Source organism: Panthera leo, chromosome E1 (assembly GCF_018350215.1).
Source record: "Panthera leo isolate Ple1 chromosome E1, P.leo_Ple1_pat1.1, whole genome shotgun sequence".
NCBI lineage: Eukaryota > Metazoa > Chordata > Mammalia > Carnivora > Felidae > Panthera > Panthera leo.
The window spans coordinates 37,094,425-37,114,052 of record NC_056692.1 but is presented as its reverse complement, the minus strand read 5'-3'; the positions used below and the strand labels follow the sequence as shown (position 1 = coordinate 37,114,052).

At 57.2% G+C, this 19,628-nt stretch overlaps 3 protein-coding genes across 5 annotated transcripts; 1 reads left to right on the top strand and 2 right to left on the bottom strand.

Moving 5' to 3' along the window:
- The first annotated feature begins 11 nt into the window (after positions 1–11).
- Positions 12–5,175, top strand: LRRC46 (leucine rich repeat containing 46). 3 transcript variants are annotated; one of them, XM_042915719.1, is made up of 9 exons: positions 12–103; positions 296–414; positions 506–611; positions 1,938–2,046; positions 3,203–3,249; positions 3,520–3,629; positions 3,823–3,892; positions 4,242–4,390; positions 4,688–5,175. In XM_042915719.1, the coding sequence occupies exons 2-9, from the start codon at positions 405–407 to the stop codon at positions 5,053–5,055; spliced, it is 969 nt and encodes a 322-aa protein (XP_042771653.1). In that variant the 5' UTR covers positions 12–103; positions 296–404; the 3' UTR covers positions 5,056–5,175. The 3 variants fall into 3 exon arrangements, with proteins under 3 accessions (XP_042771653.1, XP_042771654.1, XP_042771652.1); XM_042915720.1 differs by lacking the exon at positions 12–103 and having other exon boundaries at positions 110–414; positions 4,242–4,369; XM_042915718.1 differs by lacking the exon at positions 12–103 and having other exon boundaries at positions 110–414.
- Positions 5,176–5,674: 499 nt separating this feature from the next.
- SCRN2 (secernin 2) lies at positions 5,675–9,323 on the bottom strand. Its single transcript, XM_042915717.1, has 8 exons — positions 9,245–9,323; positions 8,728–8,901; positions 8,302–8,483; positions 7,514–7,713; positions 6,815–7,030; positions 6,511–6,676; positions 6,229–6,409; positions 5,675–5,965 (listed from the first exon to the last, which is right to left on the bottom strand). Exons 2-8 carry the CDS (start codon positions 8,899–8,901, stop codon positions 5,807–5,809), a joined length of 1,278 nt encoding a protein of 425 aa, XP_042771651.1. The 5' UTR covers positions 9,245–9,323; the 3' UTR covers positions 5,675–5,806.
- A 4,198-nt stretch (positions 9,324–13,521) lies between these two features.
- On the bottom strand, positions 13,522–19,403 carry SP6 (Sp6 transcription factor). Its single transcript, XM_042915475.1, has 2 exons — positions 19,327–19,403; positions 13,522–17,130 (listed from the first exon to the last, which is right to left on the bottom strand). The coding sequence occupies exon 2, from the start codon at positions 17,070–17,072 to the stop codon at positions 15,942–15,944; it is 1,131 nt and encodes a 376-aa protein (XP_042771409.1). The 5' UTR covers positions 17,073–17,130; positions 19,327–19,403; the 3' UTR covers positions 13,522–15,941.
- Between the last annotated feature and the right edge of the window lie 225 nt (positions 19,404–19,628).

Below are 19,628 nucleotides of genomic sequence, written 5' to 3'. Positions count from 1 at the left end.
GATCCGCCGGCTGGAGCAGTAATCCGCATGCGCGCTAAGCCCAGGAACGCCTAGTCCGCGCTCCCTGACGCCCCAACTGGCGTCCAGTCTCCTAGCAACGACGGTTAGCCTCTTCCGCACAGCTCTTTTCTCGGGATCCTCACCCTCCACTCTCTGCCCACAGTCCCCCCCATTGGGGACTAGCGAAGCCCTTCTGCACCCCTCAAACTCCAGACCCGTCTCCTCGATTTACTTTTGTCTTCTACCCCGCCTCATTAATTTGCTCTGAATCAACACTTTCCCCTTGTCCCTCCAGTCTCTGAAATTCTCTCTTCTCATACCATCCTGGGTTCCGCCATCCCGGGGACTAAATTGCTCTGCTTCCTTTCGTGCTAATCCCGCGCCAGGCCAGTAGCCTTTAGATCATGCCCGGAGGTGAGTAGGGGATGGAGAGGTGGGTAGAACAGTTGGATAACAGTAGGGTCAGGCTTCCAAGAATAAGGGAATCGTTCTCGTCTTTTCATAGGTAATTTTGCCCAGAGTCCAGAGGAAGGAGGCGTGTGCATCACTGAAACCCTTATCACTAAGCGGAACTTGGCCTTCCCTGAGGATGAGGATCTGTCAGAGAAGATGTGAGTGCGGCGGGAGGAGAGGGGTGCTGGACAATTGAAACACACAGAATGAGCAGTCCCCTGAGCTGTACTGTTTCTTCAGCTCATCTTTGTCCCTCTCTTTACTTACTCCACGCATCCAGTCAATGGTAATGTCTAATCGACTTTGCCTCCTTAAACAGTATTCTCTTCCTTCCTTCCTTCCTTCCTTCCTTCCTTCCTTCCTTCCTTCCTTCTACCATGCCCGCTGAACTGCCTTGAATAAGGCTCTTAAGTAAGCCATCGCCTCTCAATGAACTCTTCATCAGTTTCCCTGCCCCCAGTCCAGGCTCCCCATATGGTTGCCAAAGTGATCCTTTTAAATGACAAATCTGATCAGGCACTCCCTGGTAGAACCTTCCTTGGCTCCCTAGTACTTCCAGGATAAAATCGAAATACCCTAGCATGAGTTGACCATTGCTGCCTTTTTCGCCATTCTCCACAGTTCCTCCAAGACCCTCTGTTCTCACACCTTAGCACCTTTTCAGATGGTGCTGAGCACCTGGGAGCTTGTTAGTAATGAAGACTTTCAGGCCCACCTCAGACCTACTGAATCAGAATCTACATTTTAACAAGACCCCCAAGGGATTCATGGGCAACTAAAGTTGGAAAAGGCCTGGATTCTCACATACTGTTTCTTCTGCTTGAAATGCCTTCTCCTCATCCCCCTCTCACCTTCCTGGCTAACTCCTACTTGTACGTCACCTCCTCCAGGAAGCATTGCCTGCTCCCCTATTGAGGACTCAGTGCACAGTCCATGTACCCCCTTAGTCCCTTCATGTGTCTGTCACCCACTTGTCCTAGATGTTTGGCCTGCTTCCCTAGTAGTGATGGGCAGGGACTCTCATTTGTCTCCAGTGGGCACTCAGTAAATGTTGTGGAATTAATGAATGAGTGGATGAATCAAGTGATTTTCCTTCCATGGACCACTCGAAAGGGAAGTGAGGAAGGATATTCCTGCAGAGATGGTCTCATCCCTGTGCCAGTGCCCGCTTCCACCATCTGAGCTGGCCCAGGGAAGCCTTCCCTGGCCCCTGAGTCTCTCTGGGAACCATAAGCTGTCAACCAGTTCCCAATCCAAGGGTCCTATTCCTCTCACCCTCTGATTCTTCCCAGTGCTACTTATCAAGATACAGGTCTCCAGGTTGACCTGGTTTCATGATCTGGACACTACCTTATGAGTCAAGAAGTCCTGACATCTCAGCCAAGCCACTTCGCTCGAAAACCCTTTCCTACCCCCTCCCATCTTCCCTGCCAAGGGACCACAGAAGTGGGATCTGTTACACCACCTGCTGACTGTTCCCCCAGGTTTCACACTCTTGCTGAACTGCAGACTGTCCGCCTGGACCGAGAGGGGATTACTGCTATCAGCAACCTCGAGGGCCTCCAGAATCTTCACAGCCTCTATCTGCAAGCGGTACCTTCTTGCCTCCTGCTCTCCCTCCCCCCTTGCCCTCTGTGGACCAAGTCTGTTTAATGTGAAAGCAACCAGTCAGGCCATCTTGCCCATTCCCTGGTGTTCAGGTAGGCAGACCTTCATTGAAACTGTTCCAGAGGGGGCACCTGGCTGGCTCAGTCAGTGGGGCATGTGACTCTTGATCTCAGGGTTGTAAGTTCGAGCCCCACGTTGAGGGTAGAGATTGCTTAAAAATAAAATCTTTTTTAAAAAAGAAAATGTTGGGGCACCTGGGTGGCTCAGTCGGTTAAGCGGCCGACTTCAGCTCAGGTCACGATCTCGCGGTCCGTGGGTTCGAGCCCCGCATCGGGCTCTGTGCTGACGGCTCAGAGCCTGGAGCCTGCTTCCAATTCTGTGTCTCCCTCTCTCTCGGCCCCTCCCCCGTTCATGCTCTGTCTCTCTCTGTCTCAAAAATAAATAAACGTTAAAAAAAAAAAAGAGAAAGAAAGAAAAGAAAATGTTCCCAGATGAATCAGGAATTCTCTTGAAAGACCAATCCTCCCAAAAGATATCCTGAGCATGCTCCTGAATCACTGTTTTTCTTGTGTATGTCAGATACTTCTCTTGGTTTAGAAGTTCTTTTTGGTGTCTACCCTAAATCTCCCGTGTTCTATAGCTCAAGTGCATTTCCTGTTTTGAGGAAATGAAAGAGGGAACCAGAAGATTCCTCTGCATCCTTTAGAACCCTGAAGGCTGTCTGGTGGTAGTGGGTGGTTGGTTGATTGTATATACATATTCAACTCCTCCAAGTTGAATATATCCAGTGCCCTTAACCTTTCTTCACAGAAACCTTCAAAATCAAAGTAATATATGTTCATTGTTCCCTCCGTGTACATAAGCCACCACCAAGGCTTTTCCTATTTCCCCATTGCCCCTTGGTCTCCTTCTTGATTTCCAGGTCACTCTTTGGTTGTGGGGTGAGCAGGGTATACTTTAATGAAGTTTATCTAGCCCCTAAGTTTACACCCCTAACCATCCACCCAGAGAAAGCAAATCATTTCGAGGTAGTGACAGCTCCAGTTCCGGGAGTGGGGTGATTATTCCCAGGGTGCCAGCCCTCCAGCTGCAAGAGCAGACATGGTCTGCTTAGTTTTCCCAACTCATTTGCTTTCTGCAGAATAAGATCCAGCGAATTGAGAACCTGGCCTGCATCCCCTCCTTGCGGTACGTGGGGTCAGGGCTCAGGCCCGTGGGGAGGGGGTCGGGAGGGAAACACGGGGACACCCCAGAGAACTGACTGGCTCAGACGTCTCCAAGTCTGGTCAGCTCAGGACCCCGCAAGCCTCATTCTGCTTCTCTCACCCCAGAAGACCATGTGTCCCCATCCATTGTGTGGCTGCTCAGCCAGGGGCCCCGAGTGCCTGCTGCCTTCCTCCCTTCCTTTGGCGGTTCTGTGACTCAGCTCTGTCTCTGCACCCCTCCCTTCCCCTGCAGCTTCCTGTCTCTGGCAGGAAACCAAATCAGGCAGGTGGAAAACCTCCATGACCTCCCACATCTCCAGTTTCTGGACCTTTCAGAAAACCTGATAGAAACACTGAAGCTGGGTAGGAATGTCCTTGCCCCGGCTCACGGGCTAAGACTTGGGCAGGACCCTCCCTCCCTCCCCTCTGCCACCACCTCCCTATGCTTGTATTGGCGGCAAAGCCTCTGGGGGTCCTGGGAGGTGGAAAAGAGGCAGTGGCTTTGGGCCAGAAGGTGGGTATGGGACCCTCACTGCCCTCTCTTTGGTGTGTGCAGATGAATTCCCACAGAGCCTTCTCATCCTCAACCTGAGTGGAAACAGCTGCACCAACCGGGATGGGTACAGGTGAGGATGCATTGAGGATGGGAAGAAATGGGGTGATGGCTGAGCTCCTCGTATTCTTAACTCCACACGGACTCCCTCTCGGCCTGCAAACTTGGGGTCACCATCCATGGCACCTTCTCGTCTCTCACCCCAGCTCAAGTGGGCCGCTTTTTCTCTTCCACCCCGCCCCCCCCACAGAGGTCCACATGGAGCCAGCCCTTAGCTCTTTGGGGCCGAGCGCAGGCCCGTCTCCCAGCTTGTGAACACCACCCCTCTGGGTGCGGTTCCTATGGCTTGTGCCTGCACGCCCTCCCAGGCCCCCCACCCGGGGCCGCCCTCCTGGGTAGCCTCTGCCCTTTCTGCCCTGCAGGGAGCTAGTGACAGAAGCCCTGCCGCTGCTCCTGGACCTGGACAAGCAGCCTGTGTTAGAGCGCTGGGCCTCGGACGAGGAGGATAAAGACTCAAGCGACGAGGACGAGGAGTTCCCGGAGCTGAGTGGTCCGTTCTGCACAGAGCGAGGTGGCCGGGCTTTCCAAGGCTTGCGCCCTCCCTAGAACTCACCTCTGCCCTGTGGGGCACTGGGGAAGCTAAGATAGCAGCGGGGGCGAGGGAGGAGGCCCCAGGCCCAGACCAGCATCTGGGTCAGAGCATGGTACAGCCGGGGCCAGGTATCAGCCTGGCGTGCAGGCGACTCACCCTCCCCATTAGGGCCGACAGAGGGTTAGTTTGGGCAGGGTGTCAGCCAGAGAACTCCCGCCTCAGCCCAGGGGCCGTCCTGCCAGGCCATCTGCCGCCTCCCATCTTGGCCCCTCGCAGGCTTCCTCGAGGAGCTGAAGCAGGAGATGAGCAGACACAAGGAACTCAGGCAGCAGGCAGCCCTGACGGAGCACCTCCTGAGGATGGGGACAAAGCCCGCCCTCACCGACCTCCCCCAGCTGCCCGGGGGGGCCCTGGCTAGGGACAGCAGTCCTTCTGTCACTCCCATGCGGAGGAAGGAGACACCCCCCAAGCCCGCCTCCCTGCCACAAGCCACCTCTGCCACCAAGAAACCCTGCCCTCTGGTGGCCAGCCAGCAAAGCACTGTCCAGGCAAAGAAGGGGGCCCGAGCAGCCACAGCCCCCAAGGCCTCACTGGCTGGGGCCCCCAGCACAACCAAAATGGTGACCAAAAGAGTCAAGAAATGAAGTGCAGTCCCTCCTTATCAGCAATGCCACAGGAACAAGGAATGGGGAAGAAACACGGTCTCCTTCTCAGACCCCTCTCCTGTGGCAGGAGCCCACCCCAATAAAAAATGTCTCCAGGCCCTGAATGCGTCTTTCACGTCACTTGGGGGGGTGCATCTCAGGGGAAGCAAGCTGTCAGGGTAGTGGGAAACAGTCACAGAAACACAGAACCTGATTCTAAAGAACACGTGTCTGACCTTTCGGGAACTACCCAAAGGGCTGGCACACCTCAACCCCTCCCCCCCAGCTTCCTGGGTCCTGAGTGGGCATCACCTTGTGGAAGATGCCATCTCACTGCCACTCCCAGGGACTGCCCTTCCAAGGCTCAAGCCAAGGACCCAAAACCCCGCGGTTCTAATTCTCCCCAGATAGTAGCCCCATTTTGTGCCAGGCGTGATCTCTTGCACACACGCGCTCACACACCTGGGGGGGGGGGGCACCTCTCCTCACAGGCCCCTTCCACAACCTTCTCCATCACCCAAGTGAGAAGATTATGCTGCCTGGCAAGCCCACCAGAAGCCCTGTAGCCAGCTCAGGGCTGTCCTTTGCCCTCATTTGGCTCTCCTGCCCCTGCCAGACCTGGGATCAAGTTCACTGAACAGGGAAATAACATACTTTATTGAGGCAAAGGCCGAGCTGGCCACCCAAAACAAGGCTGACGGGAGCAAAGGGATTGCACTGGGGTCCTGTGCCCACCCCAGCCCCGTGGTGCTCAGGCATACACCTGGCTCTCCCTTTCCACAAAGGCCTGGAAGAGGCCGCCCAGCTCCTGTGGGGGTGGCACCTGCTCCCCAGTCAGCAGCCGCCGCGCAGCCTCCAGGCCCTCCTGCTCCAGATCCCGCTGCTTCTGCCGGAGCTGCTGCCCCCGATCCTGCCCAGGAAAGGTGGAGATGGGTCCCAGGGACAGGCTTCCCTCTGGACGGAGGGGAGACACCTGCCATCTGCCACAAGCAGGAGGAAGGACAGGGCACCCGGTCTTCTCCTGGGCAGCTGGCTTTGAAGGCAAAGACTCCGCTCCCCCCAACTCTGGAGTCTCTCCTCCCCTCCCGGATCCCCTCATATTTCCAGAATCCCAACTGGGGGCAGGAGAAGTGAGTCATGGCCCCAGAGTAGCCCCTATTCCCCGAGGGTTACCTGCTCGCTCTCTATCAGCCCCAGGGCCACCTGGTGCCGGAGGTAGAGGGTGTGCCGGCGATCCACCTGAGTCTGGAATCGGGGCTGAGTCCGAACAGGGTCCCGTGCTCCAAAAGTGGGGGACAGCACCTGGGGGGCCTGGGCCGCCCCCGCCCCGAAGATGAAAGGTTTGAACACCGACCTAACGGGACAGAGATGGAGGGAACAAAGGTTATCACATCCCCCCGATCTTCCCCCGCCTGGCACCCTCTCCCCCGCCTTCCCCGCCCCCATTCCTCTCACCTGGATGGGTCTGGAGTAGCGGTGAGGAAGTGGACGCAGGGCTGTGTGGGATCCCGGGGCAGGATGGACACCATGCTGGCCGTGGTGCGAAAGCCTCCAGAGTCCATACAGATGCCGCTCTCCTTGTTCCTGAGGATGCCCATCATCACCTCTGCCGTGATGCCCCCTGCGAAGGAGGACAGGCTGAGGGGCCCTCCAGGCAGAAGGGGGACCTCTGGCCTTGGATCAAAGCTGTGGGAGAGGAGAGAGGCTGGCACCACTGTGGCCCTCCTGGCCCCCACCCCACCGCCGTCCACGCACTGACCTTGCTGCTGCTGCAGAAGCTGTTGCCCGGCCCGGAAGCGGGCTTTGGCAGCCTCCATGCGCACAGGCTGCTGGGTCAGGGAGAAGACCTGAGCGAAGTCAAAAGTGCTCTGCCCATCCCACCAGCCCTGGGCCAGGGCACGGGTCCGAAGGTCTGCGTGCTCGGCCGAGATGTCCGTGCCTACGCTCAACTGGTTGGAGATGTTACGGGCCCCTTCTGTGGAGAAGTAGGGGGCGGGGTGTGGCTCATTTGTCATTAAGCACCTACTCTGTGCCAGGTGCTAAGAAGATGATGGTGAAGAGAACGGACCTGCCCCCGTGGAGCGGGAGACAGACAAAATGATCATAGAAATGAATGTGAGCTTGCAACCGTGGTGCACATGATGAAAAGGCACCTGCTTGCATATAAGGGGGAAACTTGACCACCAGGAAGTCCAGGAAGGCTCCCCAGAGGAGGCGGCCAGCTCAAGTACAAGAGGATTTAAGCAGGTAAAGTGGGGAGAGAAGTTCCCCACTGGGCTCACTTCCCACCTTCCTTGGGTGTGCCTGCCAGTGAGAAGTTTGCACGTGGATCCGCCCTGCCCTTCACCCAGGGTTTTCCCACCCCCTCCCGAGGCTGGCAAAAGGGGACAGCTCTGGGAGGCGAGCCCCGGCAAAAGGGGACAGCTCTGGGAGGCGAGCCCCGGCGCTGGGCTCTCACCCTGGATCCTCTGTGCGGCCCACAGCCTCCCTGCCGTCTCTAGCACCCACGCCTCAGTCCGGTCAGCCAGCAGGAATGTGTTGTGGTAGCAGAACGGTGTGGGGTCCTCCCGGCAGCTGCCCCCTTGCCCGTAGCGCGCCAGCAAGTCTGTGATCACACTCAAGGCCTCCAGGGCAGAGCTGCTCCGTTCCAAAGCCAGCCTGGCATGAAGGGATGCACGGAAGGGGAACGCAGCGTCAGTGGCTGGTGACGGAAGCTCCAATGGACGGAAGGCGCCCAGAGAGGCCCAAGTCACACAAAAAAATCCGCCAGCGTTGGTTGTATGAAAGCGCAGTTAGGCGGGTGTTTTTCAAGTTCTTCTCTGAGGGTCCCAGGAAGAGGCCTCAAACGTGGTTTCAGAGAAAGAAGGGGCCCGAGTTCCCCAGCCTCTCTTCAACCAGAGCTGCTCTGCTCTTACTGGTTTTGTAAATCGGGACTCCATATGAGATTTCAGTTGGGAGGGGAAAAAAAAAAAAAGTACTTCTATTTAAAAAAGAAATTTGAAACCACTGCCCTATTTCTGGGCCAGGAGAGGCCCAGAAGCGGCCACATTCCGGAGCTCCTTACCAGACTGTGGCGATGGGGCCAGGAGAGAGGAGGAGCAGGGGCGGCCTCTCTGGTGACGGGCAACGGGGACGAAAAGGAGGAGGCCCTGGTGTATCTAGCTGAGGGGAGGGGAGGATGGCCTGGGTCTGTCCTCGGCTCTCAGCCTTTCAGTGTGTAGAGATGAGGGAAGGCAGGGTCCGCACCTGAGTAGGTCCATGCCTAGTAGGGCTTCCCCCTCTCCAACTGGCTCCTTGGTCCACACTGCCTCATTGCCAATGCAGACACCATGCTCATTGGCGCCCATCTCAGCCCCCCACAGCCAAGAAGGGCGGCTCAGGATTACAGCGTGAGTCCTTGACACCTGTTCCACCTCAATGTAGGTGCACTGCAGGTAAGGGAGGAGAGAGGGAGTCCATTCAGAAAGGGTTTTATCATTCCCATTGTACAGATGAGGAAACCGAGGTGAACAGCAGCTAAACAACAGGCCAGGTCCAGGTTGATAGACTGGAAGGTCACGCTCTTCCCACCACATCCGGGGACTTGCCAGGTGCGAGGCGCAGAGGAGGAGGGTCTTAGAAGACTGCCTAGATCGACCACACCTCCCGCCCCTTCCATAAGGCCTAACCCACCTGGAGCCGGCTGCCAGGGGCATGAGTGCCTGCTGGTACAAACACCACCTCCTGCACCTCGTCCCGCGGTCGGTCGGAATTCTTGGCAAAGATCACAGCTGGGATGGCCGAGGCCGGGGGCACGGAAACAAAGCAATCGCAGGAACACGGGGTGTCAGAGCTCCACGAAGCCATCTGGGGAGAGGTGGAGGTGCATGTGTCCCCCTCACGCCGCCTCTCCACCATCCTGGCCAGAGCTCAGCCCTAGGGAGCCCCCCCTTCCCAACACGTGTAAACAGGCACTCAGGGAAGACACTGCTGTTGGGTTCTGGACACACTCGATGCGCGGCGTGCACAGCCCAGGCTCCAGGCTTGGGAGGCAGCAGGCGGGCGCACACCGCAAGCTCCCAGGGCCCTGCCCAACTGGGAGCCCGACCCACCAGTGCCGTCGCGGGACCACCTCCCTCGCCACCCCACCCCACTCCCTCGCCCCTTTTCTGTCCACATTCTCGCCTCCCCAATACCGTTTGCCCCTCACCCTGTCTCCCTCCAAGATCCCCGGCTTAGTCTCGGGCGCTACCGCCTCCGCTTCGGGTCATTGGGCGGAGGCTCACAGGTGACCTGGAAGGCTTTGGCCCGGGGGGCGGAGCCGGAACCAAGCGCCTGCAGTTCCTTGGTTTTCCACCAGGGTGCGCGCCAATACTACTTCTTGGAGCGCAGCAGCGTGGGAGACCTTGCCCGTCCGCCTGCCCTTCCTAGCTCGGACGGCTCACGGGCACTTCCAGCCGAGACACCACGGGGAGAGGCATCTGCAGGTGGAAAGGAACCCACGTAAAAAGAGAGGAAAGAAAAACCGGCCAGATTTGTTAGAGAGCGCGGATTACTGGGGCATCCGGAGGAAAAACCTCAGCTCGCAGCGTCCTGGTTTCAATTACAAAGGTGCAACCTAGCCCTACCTCCCGCCCAGGGCATAAGATCTGAAAGATTGTTACAGGGAAGGAGGTCTAGGGATAACTTAAGTTAATGCATTAAAAAAGATTTTTTTTTTACATTTATTGATTTTTGAGAGACAGAGCACAAATGGGGGAGGGGCAGAGAGAGAAGGAGACACAGAATCCGAAGCAGGTTCCAGACTCTTGAGTTGTCAGCACAGTGCCCGACGCGGGGCTCAAACCCACAAACAGCGAGATCGTGACCTGAGCGGAAGTCCGATGCTCAACCCAGCCACCTAGGCGCCTGTAATGCATTTTTTAAATGCACATATGCTCAAAACCCATCTGACTCCCCAAAGGTAGATTCTGGCCCACAGTGCTCAAACTCACAGGAAAATAGCTTTGAAAGGAAATTTGGAAATTTCTAGTCCAAAGATTTTGTGCCTTTATATATAGTGAAACTGAAACAACAGAGAAGTCTTGGCCAAGGGGGCACATACCGGTGTGGGGATTTGGACTCTGATCCCAAATGTTCTGCTTTCCAGGTCATTTTCCTCTATAATGCATCTCCATTACCAGCATTTAAGCAAACGCATCTCACCCCTTTTTGCTCTATGAAGCCCTCCAGAAATGGGGACAGGAGAGATACTGCAGATTATCTACTTCTCCCACATCCATCCTGCCAAACAGTCAGGGTTGCTGTTCAGAGCCCTGGCCACAGCATCCCAGCTGTGGTCTCTCCTGGGATGGGAATGAAGGCACAGAGACCATGGCTTCCCCCAGGAGGCCGACTGTGGGCAGGTGTACCAGATAAGGGTGTTGGGGAGCTGAAATCTAAGATACTTTCTAATTGCCTGTAGGTATCTGAGGCTGATTCTGAAGAGGAAGCTGTCCCCAAGGAGGTGGGCTTCATTTTCAGAAGGGGGACTGCCACTTGTAAGATGAATTGACCTAGAAGCTGGGCTGGAGGCAGGGAAGAGCATCGCCTGGAACTCTAAACACTGGCATCTTGTCTTGCATCTGCTATGGAGCTGCAGTGGCTGTCTGGGCAGGTCACTTTATCTTTGAGGGCCTCAGTTTCCCCAGTGGCAAAACGATGGCATTGAACTAGATCAGTGGTTCTCAGCCATGGTTTGGGGAGGGAGGGGAGGCATTAGTTTTCAACCACGTGACTCCCACAGCACAACATAATACTTTAATACTCCACTACTCAGTGTCCACAGACTGCCTGCATCAACATCACCTGAAAGCTTGTTAAAAATGCAGAATCTTGGGGCGCCTGGGTGGCTCAGTCGGTTAAGCATCCGACTTCGGCTCAGGTCAGGATCTCACTGTCTCTGAGTTCGAGCCCCACGTCCGGCTCTGTGCTGACTGCTCAGAGCCTGGAGCCTGTTTCAGATTCTGTGTCTCCCTCTCTCTCTGACCCTCCCCCGTTCATGCTTTGTCTCTCTCTGTCTCAAAAATAAATTAAAAAAAAGTTAAAAAATTTAAAAAAAAAAAAAAAAAATAAATAAATAAATAAATAAAATGCAGAATCTTGGGCCCCACCTCAAACCTACTGAATCTGAAGTATGTTAACAACACCCCCAGCACAGGGGCGCCTGGGTGGCCCAGTTGGTTAAGTGTCTGACCTCCACTTAGGTCATGACCTCAAGGTTTGTGCATTCGAGACCTGCGTCAGGCTCTGCATTGGGATCCTCTCTCCCTCTCTCTCTACGACCCTCCCCTGCTTGCATTCTCTAAATAAATAAATACTTTTTTTTAAAGTTATTTAAATAAAAAAAACCACCCCTAGTGTCAAGTTTGAGAAGCGCTGCTCTAATATGTCCCTAAGGGCATACCTTGGTGGGGTGCTGGAAAATGAATCAGGGTGTCTTGAAAAACTCCATGGGTGACTCTAATATGCCCTCTACCAGGCGGAAACAGCCAGACTATTTGGATCCTGAGACTCTTTTCAAACCTGCACGGCTAACATGCTGAGCAGTCGGGCTCACCAGAATTAATGGAAAGTGAAGGCGTCTTCAGGTGCGCTGTCGGGGAGGGGTTGTGAGCTTGCCCTTGGACGTCATTCCAGAAGCAAACATCAAGGCTGCGTGCTGACGAACATGAGCACCCGGAGCAGCCTGCCGCAAAGCCAGCTCCACTCCTGCACTTCCCCTGTTGCCCGCGGTGGGGCAGTGTGTGTCCGCGGGACCATAGCGCAGCCCCAGGCTGCAGTTCCCAGGCGGCCTGCGGCTCGGTCACTTTCCCATTCCTGATTTCACTGGAACACCCTAGAAGGCCTGTACTCCCACCTCCCAAGACAGCAGATGGCCACTCAGAGAGGTTGCCCAAAGGGTCAGCCCACATGGTCTGACTTCCCTAATTCCTTCCCGGCCCCTCCAGGATCATCCCTGTGGGGGCACCAGATCTGAGGCGTCAATGGTGGCTTTGGGCTCCCTCAGGGGGGCCAGGCCAGCCAAGCAGCATTGCTGCCGATCGGAGCCAGTGAGCAAACATCAGAGCCCCACCAAAGGCCCCCGCTAAGAATGCGGGTCAGCAGGAGGAGCTGCGAGGGGAGGAGGGGTGGCCCTGGCCCTGCCCAGACAGGCCCAGCCGGCCCCACAGCTGCCCTCCTGTCCCTGGGGGCAGCGATGGGCTAAAGGAGGAGAGGACTCACCAGGCTCCTGGGGTCTAACTTCCCCCCGCCCCCAACCTCTTGGAAAACAAAAGAAGCACCCCAAGGAGTGGGGCGGCTGGGCATGAGGTCACCATCACTGGAACTTTGTGTGCCCGCCCCTCTTCCCAGGCTTCCAAATCCAGGAGCAAGAGAAAATAAACAGTTGCTCCCCCCAAAATGAGTCTGCTTCCAGCTCCACCCCCTAAATCATTCTGATACCCCGCCCCCCATATCCCAAAGTGGCCTTAAACTTTGTGACTCCAGATTCTCCCAAACAAGTGATACCCAAACAATCTGGGTACCAGATTTGGCTCCAGGAAATTGGGCTAGGGGTGGAATGGGGGAAACCGGAATCCCACTAGGGAAGATAATAATTTTGGCCAAAATGTAGGATGGGAAGATAAAACTACACGGTAATCTGGCCTGCCCCTTTGGAGTCCCAAATCGATCTTCTGTCAACCTTCCTAGCTTTGGGGCTCTGGAGTCATAAGGTGTTTGTTTCTCATTGCACATGAATTAGGCACCAGCTGCAATACCAGAAATTGGGCAGCCCGGGAAAGTGTATACAGATGGGCATTTCTGCATATCCAAGGATGCCCGATGGGTCCAGTGAGGGTGCGTTTGTGCACACTGTGGTTGTGTAACTGTGGCGGGCCCTCTAGCTGAGAGTTGCAGTAGGATCCTTCCCTCATACTTTCCAGCTGGGCGGGAGCCCATCAGATATCTTGGCTGCCTTTCATCGCCTTGTCCCTGATAGGGATCATCCTGGGTGAAGAAATCGCTGTCAGTCACCCCCGCCTCACTGACAGCCAGAGGGACTGATCACACCCCCACGGGGGCGGGGTGACGGGGCTCCAGAGGCTGGTTCTCCCTGGGAAGGCAGGGAACCAGCATTCTTGGCAGAGGAGGGGAAAGAGAGGGCTTATATGTGGAGGAAGGAAATATCTAGAACCTTCTTATCCCCCAGGGAGGGACAGTCAGCCCAGCTATCAACCCTGAGGGAGCTCCTCCTTCCTTCGGCATTAGCCACCTCCAGGGAAGGATCTGACCCTTCTTCAATCGGCTCAGCTCTGCCCCAAACAAAGGGAGGTGAGGCTGCGCAGGGATGCAGGATCAAAGGGAAGTGTCCACCCCGCCCAGCAGCCGGCCTCGTCCTCACTGCTAAGGGACACTGAGTCAAAAAGGAAACCAGAGCTGGAAGACAAATGAAGCAATGATGTGGTTGATGACTTTATTATGGCATAAAAAACACAGGCTGTTTCTTCCTCCTCCTCCCCCCGCCCCCAAAGTGGGTTCACAGCAGTTAAAAGAAAAAAAAAATCCTACATTTCTCCTCTAGGGGGCTGCCTAGAAGGGGGGCAGACAGCCAAGCAACCTAGATCTATGAAGGAGGGGAGCAGAAGAAAACCTATCCGAAGCCCGCACCGGCACCCTTGGAGCTCAAGGCCTCCGTAGGGGGAACATCGGTGTCCCCCTACAACCTCGAACAGCCATTCAGGAGTTCCCCATAGGATGGTCACTGGGGAAGACTGTCCTGGTGGCACCAGGAGGGGGTGGCTGGTTTCGATGGGTGGAGGAGAAAGGCATCCCACACCCACAGTGCCCTCCCTCTCTCCCCCTCTCTCCACCTGCCCAGGCAGCCTGCAGGCGCTCCCAGATCTCTCCTGCCCCCAACCCTCTCAGCAAGGAAAGGGACCTCTGGTTGGGGTAGCAAGAGGTAGGGAAAAGAGGGAGCAAAAAGAAAGAACATTACTTCTTAAACTACCCCAGGCCCATGAGCCTCTCAGGGAGAGTCACCCTGTCCCTTTTAAGAAGGGCTCCCTTTTTTACACAAACACATATTCCTACCCAGACCCCAGACCCACTTCCCATTTAGCTCCCAGTCCTGGGGACTGGGCTCCAGCATCCCTAAGGGAGGAAGAGACGCTGTGGGCCTATGTCCTAGGACCTTGGACGGGGTGAACAAGGTGGGGTCTCTCTAGCTGGAGACCCCAGGCTCAGTAGAGAAACACACACACACGTACAAACAACATGCACACACACATGCCCTAATATTAAATAAAATACCTTTTGCTTATAACTTAAAAATCAATACACAACTAATCCTCGCATAGGGGTCTGGGTAGAGAAAGAGGGGCAAGGGGGAAGGGGAGGTCAGGGGGAATGTTACGGCCTCTACCTCTAGCCTGGGAAAGCCCGCTAGTTCCAGATCCTTCCCCCATCAGCTTCCTTCCCTTTGCCTGACTCTGGCTCTGCCCCTGCTAGGCTTTCCCCTCCCCAGTCCCCACTCCAGGATCACAATCAGGATGTATTTCTAGCATCTAAAGAAGGGGACAGGAACAGCTTCCTGGATATCACCTCAGAAGACCGACCCCTTCCACTAGGAGAACACCTCCTTCATATGCAAAGGGAGTCCCCCTGCCCAGAGTCAAAATGGGGAGAAAGGAGCCTTCTAACACACACTCTATAGGAGGGGCCAGTCTTGCAGGCAGCAGAGAAAGGAAAGGGCAGAGCAAAGAAAGACCTGGGGCTTAGTGAGCAGGTGGGCAGAGGCAGAGTCCTCCGCTCCAAGTGGGGACCACTGTAGGTCCCTGTGCTGGGACACCTCACCTACTCCCTGGTCAACCAAGTAACCCTCTTCCTCTCGTCCCTAAGGGAGAAGCAAATGATGGGTGACCTGGGATGAGGGACCTACATCAATTCTAGGGTGGGGGCTTCTGGCTGTTTTGAAAACCTACATCAGGTAACAGATGGGGAATGTGGACTATACTGAACTTTATTTTTCATAAAAACCATGAGTTAAGGACTGAATCCGAGTTAGAGAGGGAAGGGGTTAGCTCCTTCCACTGCCCCGCCAAATCCCTTTCTCTCCTTTTAGAAGGGGACTTTTTTTGCCCTCCCCCTTCCCAATCTAGCTCTCCCCTCGACCCCACAGCTCTGGCTGCAAGGCTGTCCCGGATTCTGGCCGCTTCCTCTCTTCCTTCATGGCCCCATCAGAGTGGGTTTGGAAGGGTTAACCGGGAGGCACATCAAAGGAGTTATTTCTACAGCAACAACCCTCCCAACCAGATAGAGACCGCTCCCTAAGGGGGACCCCTGCCTCCCCTACCCCACCTCAGCTCTCCCTCGGGAAACCATAGGGACAGAAGCACTAAAAAGCGGGATGAAAGGGACCCGGGCCGCAGGGCGGGTCCGGAGGCGCTTTTATGTCCCGGTTCCCAGGCGCTAAGGACGTGTCCAGACAACTACCCTCAGCGCCCGGGGCGGCCCCACTCCTCTCTGCTCCAGGGACGCGCCATCTCTTCCAGCAGGTCCCCTCCACCCTCCAGCCGCGGTAGGGGTACCCCACCCCAACCCCCGAGCCTGGAGACAGGAGCAAAATAAGGGATGAAGGGGGGGGGGGGGGGAACAGAGGGGCATGCGCAGCTCCCCCCAGCCTAGCCACTTTTCGTCCGGCCCCGAGACCAAAACACGCCTACCTAGCGCCCCGTCTCCCCGACCCGGCACCACTTTTCCTCCCCCTCAATAAATAACCACCTTCTCCTCTTCCTCAAGTCGCCCCCCAAAGGCATCAGGCCAGGAGGAAAGCTCTTCGGATGCCCCCAGGGGAGACCAATGGGGGGGGGGGGCGGTACCGGAGGAACTCAGTTGGAGGGAGCCGCGCCGCCCTCGGCCTCCCGCTTGCCTTTGCCCCCGGCGGGCTCCACCGCTCCGCTGGCCTTGCCCTCGCCCGCGGCCGCCCCGGCAGCCTCCTCCTTGGCGCCCTCGTGGGTTTTCATGTGTTTGGCCAGGTGGTCGCTGCGCATGAAGACGCGGCTGCAGACGGCACAGGGGAACTTCTTGGTGCCCGTGTGGGTCTGGAGGTGGCGCTGCAGCTCGTCGGAGCGCGTGAAGCGCTTGCCGCAGAAGAGCCAGTTGCACACGAAGGGACGGTCGCCGCTGTGCCAGCGCAGGTGCGCCTTCAGGTGCGACGTCTTGGCGTAGGCTTTCCCGCAGCCCGGGATGTGGCAATTGTGCAAATGCTTCTTCTTGCCCCCGTCGGGCCCGCACGGAGCCCCCAGTCGCTCCGCCTCCAGGCAATTGGGGCAGCGGCACACGGTCTGGCCTGAGCTGCGGGGCACTGACCGCCGGGAGCCTTTGGGCCGGGCTGCTCCGTCCAGACTGGAATCCAGCCCCTGGGACTCCGGGGCGGCCGCTTCCAAGGCCTTGGCCCCGTCGGGAGGCCCCAGGAGGTGCTGCCCTCCGGCGGCTGGGAGGAGGTGGTGCGGGTGCGGGTGGGGAGGCGGTGCGCAAAGCTGGTGGTCTCCGACGTAGCCCCCCAAGCCAGCCTGAAGCGCCCCGGGGTGGCCAGGCGAGGCGAGCGCGCCCTGAGTGTGGGGGAGGTCCATCCAGCTGGTGCCCGGATGAAGGTCCCACCAGGAGCCATCCTCAGTGCCTGGGTGAGTTGGCCGGAACCACGATTCGTAATGGTGGGACATGTCCGGCTGCAGGAGCTTGGAAAAGGGTCCCGGGGCCAAGGGACTGTCGCTTTCCAGGTCCTCGCAGGTTACCCGAGAGGAGGCCCCCGGCAGCTCATAGCCCTGTGAGAAGTCCACCTCAGGGCCCAGCGGGAGGCTCTGCAGCTCTCCAGGCTGCAGCGGGGAGGGGTAGTCCCCGGCCTCCGGGCTCGTGTGGCCCTGGTATGTTTGGAGAGGCTGCAGGTCGAGGCGCGGCGGGGAGGCGTGAGGCGCGTCCGTGTGCTGGCTGCCCAGAGAGCCGCAGACAGCGGTTAGCATTGCCGGGATCCGGGGTGGGGTGGGGAACAGGGATGGTCAGGGGCACCTCAGGTAGGACCTAAAGGAGGCGAAGAGGAGGTGAAGTGAGCAAAGTAACCAAGTCACTTTCAGTCCTAACCCAGACGGCCTCCCCGCAAACTGCTCCTCTCCCGACTGGGACTGGCCGCTGCAAAAGAGGAGCACACCTCCGAGTGGGGACTAACGACCAGTTAACAGAATTTGGGAGTGCTAGGAAGGGTTGAGGGTGTGAGGTTCTCAGCCAAGGCGGGGGAGTCTACCTCCTCCTAGCTGATCCCTCCTATGGGGCCCAGCTCATCCTGACAGTTGGGCTGGTCCCAGGCTGGTAGGTCAGATACACCTACAGTTCCACGCTAAAACCATCCCCACCCTATCTGCCCAGACCAGCGCAAAGGGCAGTGTGGCGTTTACCTTCTGCAGCCCTGCTTCCAGCCCAAATGGAGGATCTACACCCATCTCAGCTTCCCTAGTTTAACTCAGGACACAGATGAGGAGAGGGAGGTGGTCTGTTTCTGAAACTCAAAGCTTGAGGTGACCTGATTTTCCAAAGCTCAAAGCAGGTTCTGAGATATTGGGGAAAGAGACCTCGTTCCGCCCCTGAGGCATGTCCAATGAGGAAGAGCATTTCACTGTTCTCTACCATTGCCCTCCGCTCTCTGTCCAGATGGCTCCACCACTTCCATTCCTGGCCCCCACCCCTCTCCCTCAGGCAGGAATTCACCTCCCTGGGGTGCAGGTTCAGTGTTGATTCCCAGGGGACTTCTCCCCACCAGAGAAAGTTAAGCTTCCTCTCCTGTCCTGACCCACACAGCCACACAGCTGGCTGTCTGGCTGTTACCCGTGCCCTCCTCCAATCCGGGGGAGACCCAGATGTGAAGCTGGGAGGGGACAGCTTCCCCAGAGAAGGGGGTCAACGAGAGAAGAGCTTACTAGCAAGCTCTGAAAGGTAAAATTGTCACACCCTTACGGGATGCAGAGTAGAAGTGGGGACAGCGGAGGGCAACAAGGAAAGCCGGAATCACAGACACTGAGAAGAATTACCCCAAGAGATTATATAAGGGGGTGTATTCTAGGCTTGGATCGTTCTTAGGTGTTCTGCAGACAGTTCTAATATACAGACAAACTGAGAATCACTGCTTCAGGCCAACCCTCTTATTAAAAAAAAAAAAAAAAGAGGAAACTGAGGCAGCATTTGGAGAAATGACTTGAACAGACATTCATTTATTTGTTCAATCAACAAATGCATGCTTTATGTACCTCTGTGAACCAGGTCTCCGGATTCCTGGTCTGTTACCCTTTCCCTACACCGTTGGGAACCAAAAGATACCCACCTCTCTCTTTCTTAACCACATATCTGTGACTTGAAAGTCCTTTTTCTCTCACCACCTCTCTAAAGCCTGGGAGCCCTGGTGCCTCAGGTGTCGGGCTTGTGTGCCTGGCCTTCTCTGATGGTGGGGGAGGAGGTGCAGTGGTTTAGGGCAGGGACTTCTTCCCACAGCAGGGTTCAGCTGACCCTACCACCTTTGGCCTCTGGGACCAAAGAGGTGTCCCTGGTAGTTTTGGAGAGGGAGGGAGAGGGGGACTGGGGCGCCTACTCAGGCTCACGCTGCCTTACCACCAAAAAGGAACAAGGGTGAAGCAGCAGGAATGGAGCCTCAGGCCCAGGCGGGGCAGCCCAGAAGGGGCTGGGCGGGAGCAAAGAGGCCTGGGACCCTAACAGCTTTTGGCGTCTGGGAACTGCCCCAGGGACCGGGGGGGGGCGGGGAAGCTAACAACCCAGGCTCCAGAGTGGCCTCTCCCGACACAGGGCCAGGGAGTCCAGTCCTGGGATGCCATGGCCTGCCTGCAAAGTTTCGGGAAGGGAGACAGCAGGGCGCGCACTCCCGGCTTCCCGCTCCCCAACGCAGGAAGCCGGGTAGAGACACCCTTCTTCCCCCTTCCGCCGCCTCCCTCTCCCGATCACCGGCGCTCAGGTGGTCAGGACTTCCGTACTCTCAGTCCTCAAGGCTCCAGTCCTCCGGTTGTCCCAGTCGCTCCAGTTTCCCCGGTCTCCAGCCTCCTCGGTCCCTCGTCTCGCCCTTCCGCCCAGGTTTCACTCGGCCGGGGCTCCAAGCCCCTCGGATTCTTTAGGACCACCTCCCCCAAGGCCACGGGAGGCTGTGGCGAGTGCGCGGCGCGTCTTTCCGAGAGGAGCCCGGAATCGCGCACCCCTGGCCGCCCAGACCCTGGCTCCTACCTGGAGGCTGCGCTCGGGCTCCGGGCACGGCTGGCTGGCGCGCTACCCACGGGCGCTCATGGGCCCCGCGCGCCGGCGGGCTCTCCGGAGGCGAGGGGCAGGAGCCGAGGACGAGCGGGGGCCGCGATCGGACCCGGCGGCGGGCGGCGGGCAGCGGGAGGCGGAGGAGGGGCGGAGGGCCAGCGGGAGGGCGGAGGGCGGGCGGGAGCCAGGGAGCGAGCGAGCGAGTGAGGCCAGCTCCGCCCGTGACTCACCCGCGCTCTCTGCCTTCATCCTCTGCCCTGCGCTCCTTTTTCCCCGAG

What these genes read in the sequence shown, in the direction of transcription:
- SCRN2 (XM_042915717.1), bottom strand. Translation starts at nt 8,901, where the DNA reads ATGGCTTCGTGGAGCTCTGACACCCCGTGTTCCTGCGATTGCTTTGTT. An exon ending in CCCCTGGCAGCCGGCTCCAG is followed by an intron (nt 8,484 to 8,727) that starts GTGGGTTAGGCC and finishes CCTTACCTGCAG; the next exon opens with TGCACCTACATTGAGGTGGA. An exon ending in GGCTGATAGAGAGCGAGCAG is followed by an intron (nt 5,966 to 6,228) that starts GTAACCCTCGGG and finishes TTTCCTGGGCAG; the next exon opens with GATCGGGGGCAGCAGCTCCG.
- SP6 (XM_042915475.1), bottom strand. Translation starts at nt 17,072, where the DNA reads ATGCTAACCGCTGTCTGCGGCTCTCTGGGCAGCCAGCACACGGACGCG.
- LRRC46 (XM_042915719.1), top strand. An exon ending in GCCTGCATCCCCTCCTTGCG is followed by an intron (nt 3,250 to 3,519) that starts GTACGTGGGGTC and finishes CTTCCCCTGCAG; the next exon opens with CTTCCTGTCTCTGGCAGGAA. An exon ending in TCCGTTCTGCACAGAGCGAG is followed by an intron (nt 4,391 to 4,687) that starts GTGGCCGGGCTT and finishes GGCCCCTCGCAG; the next exon opens with GCTTCCTCGAGGAGCTGAAG.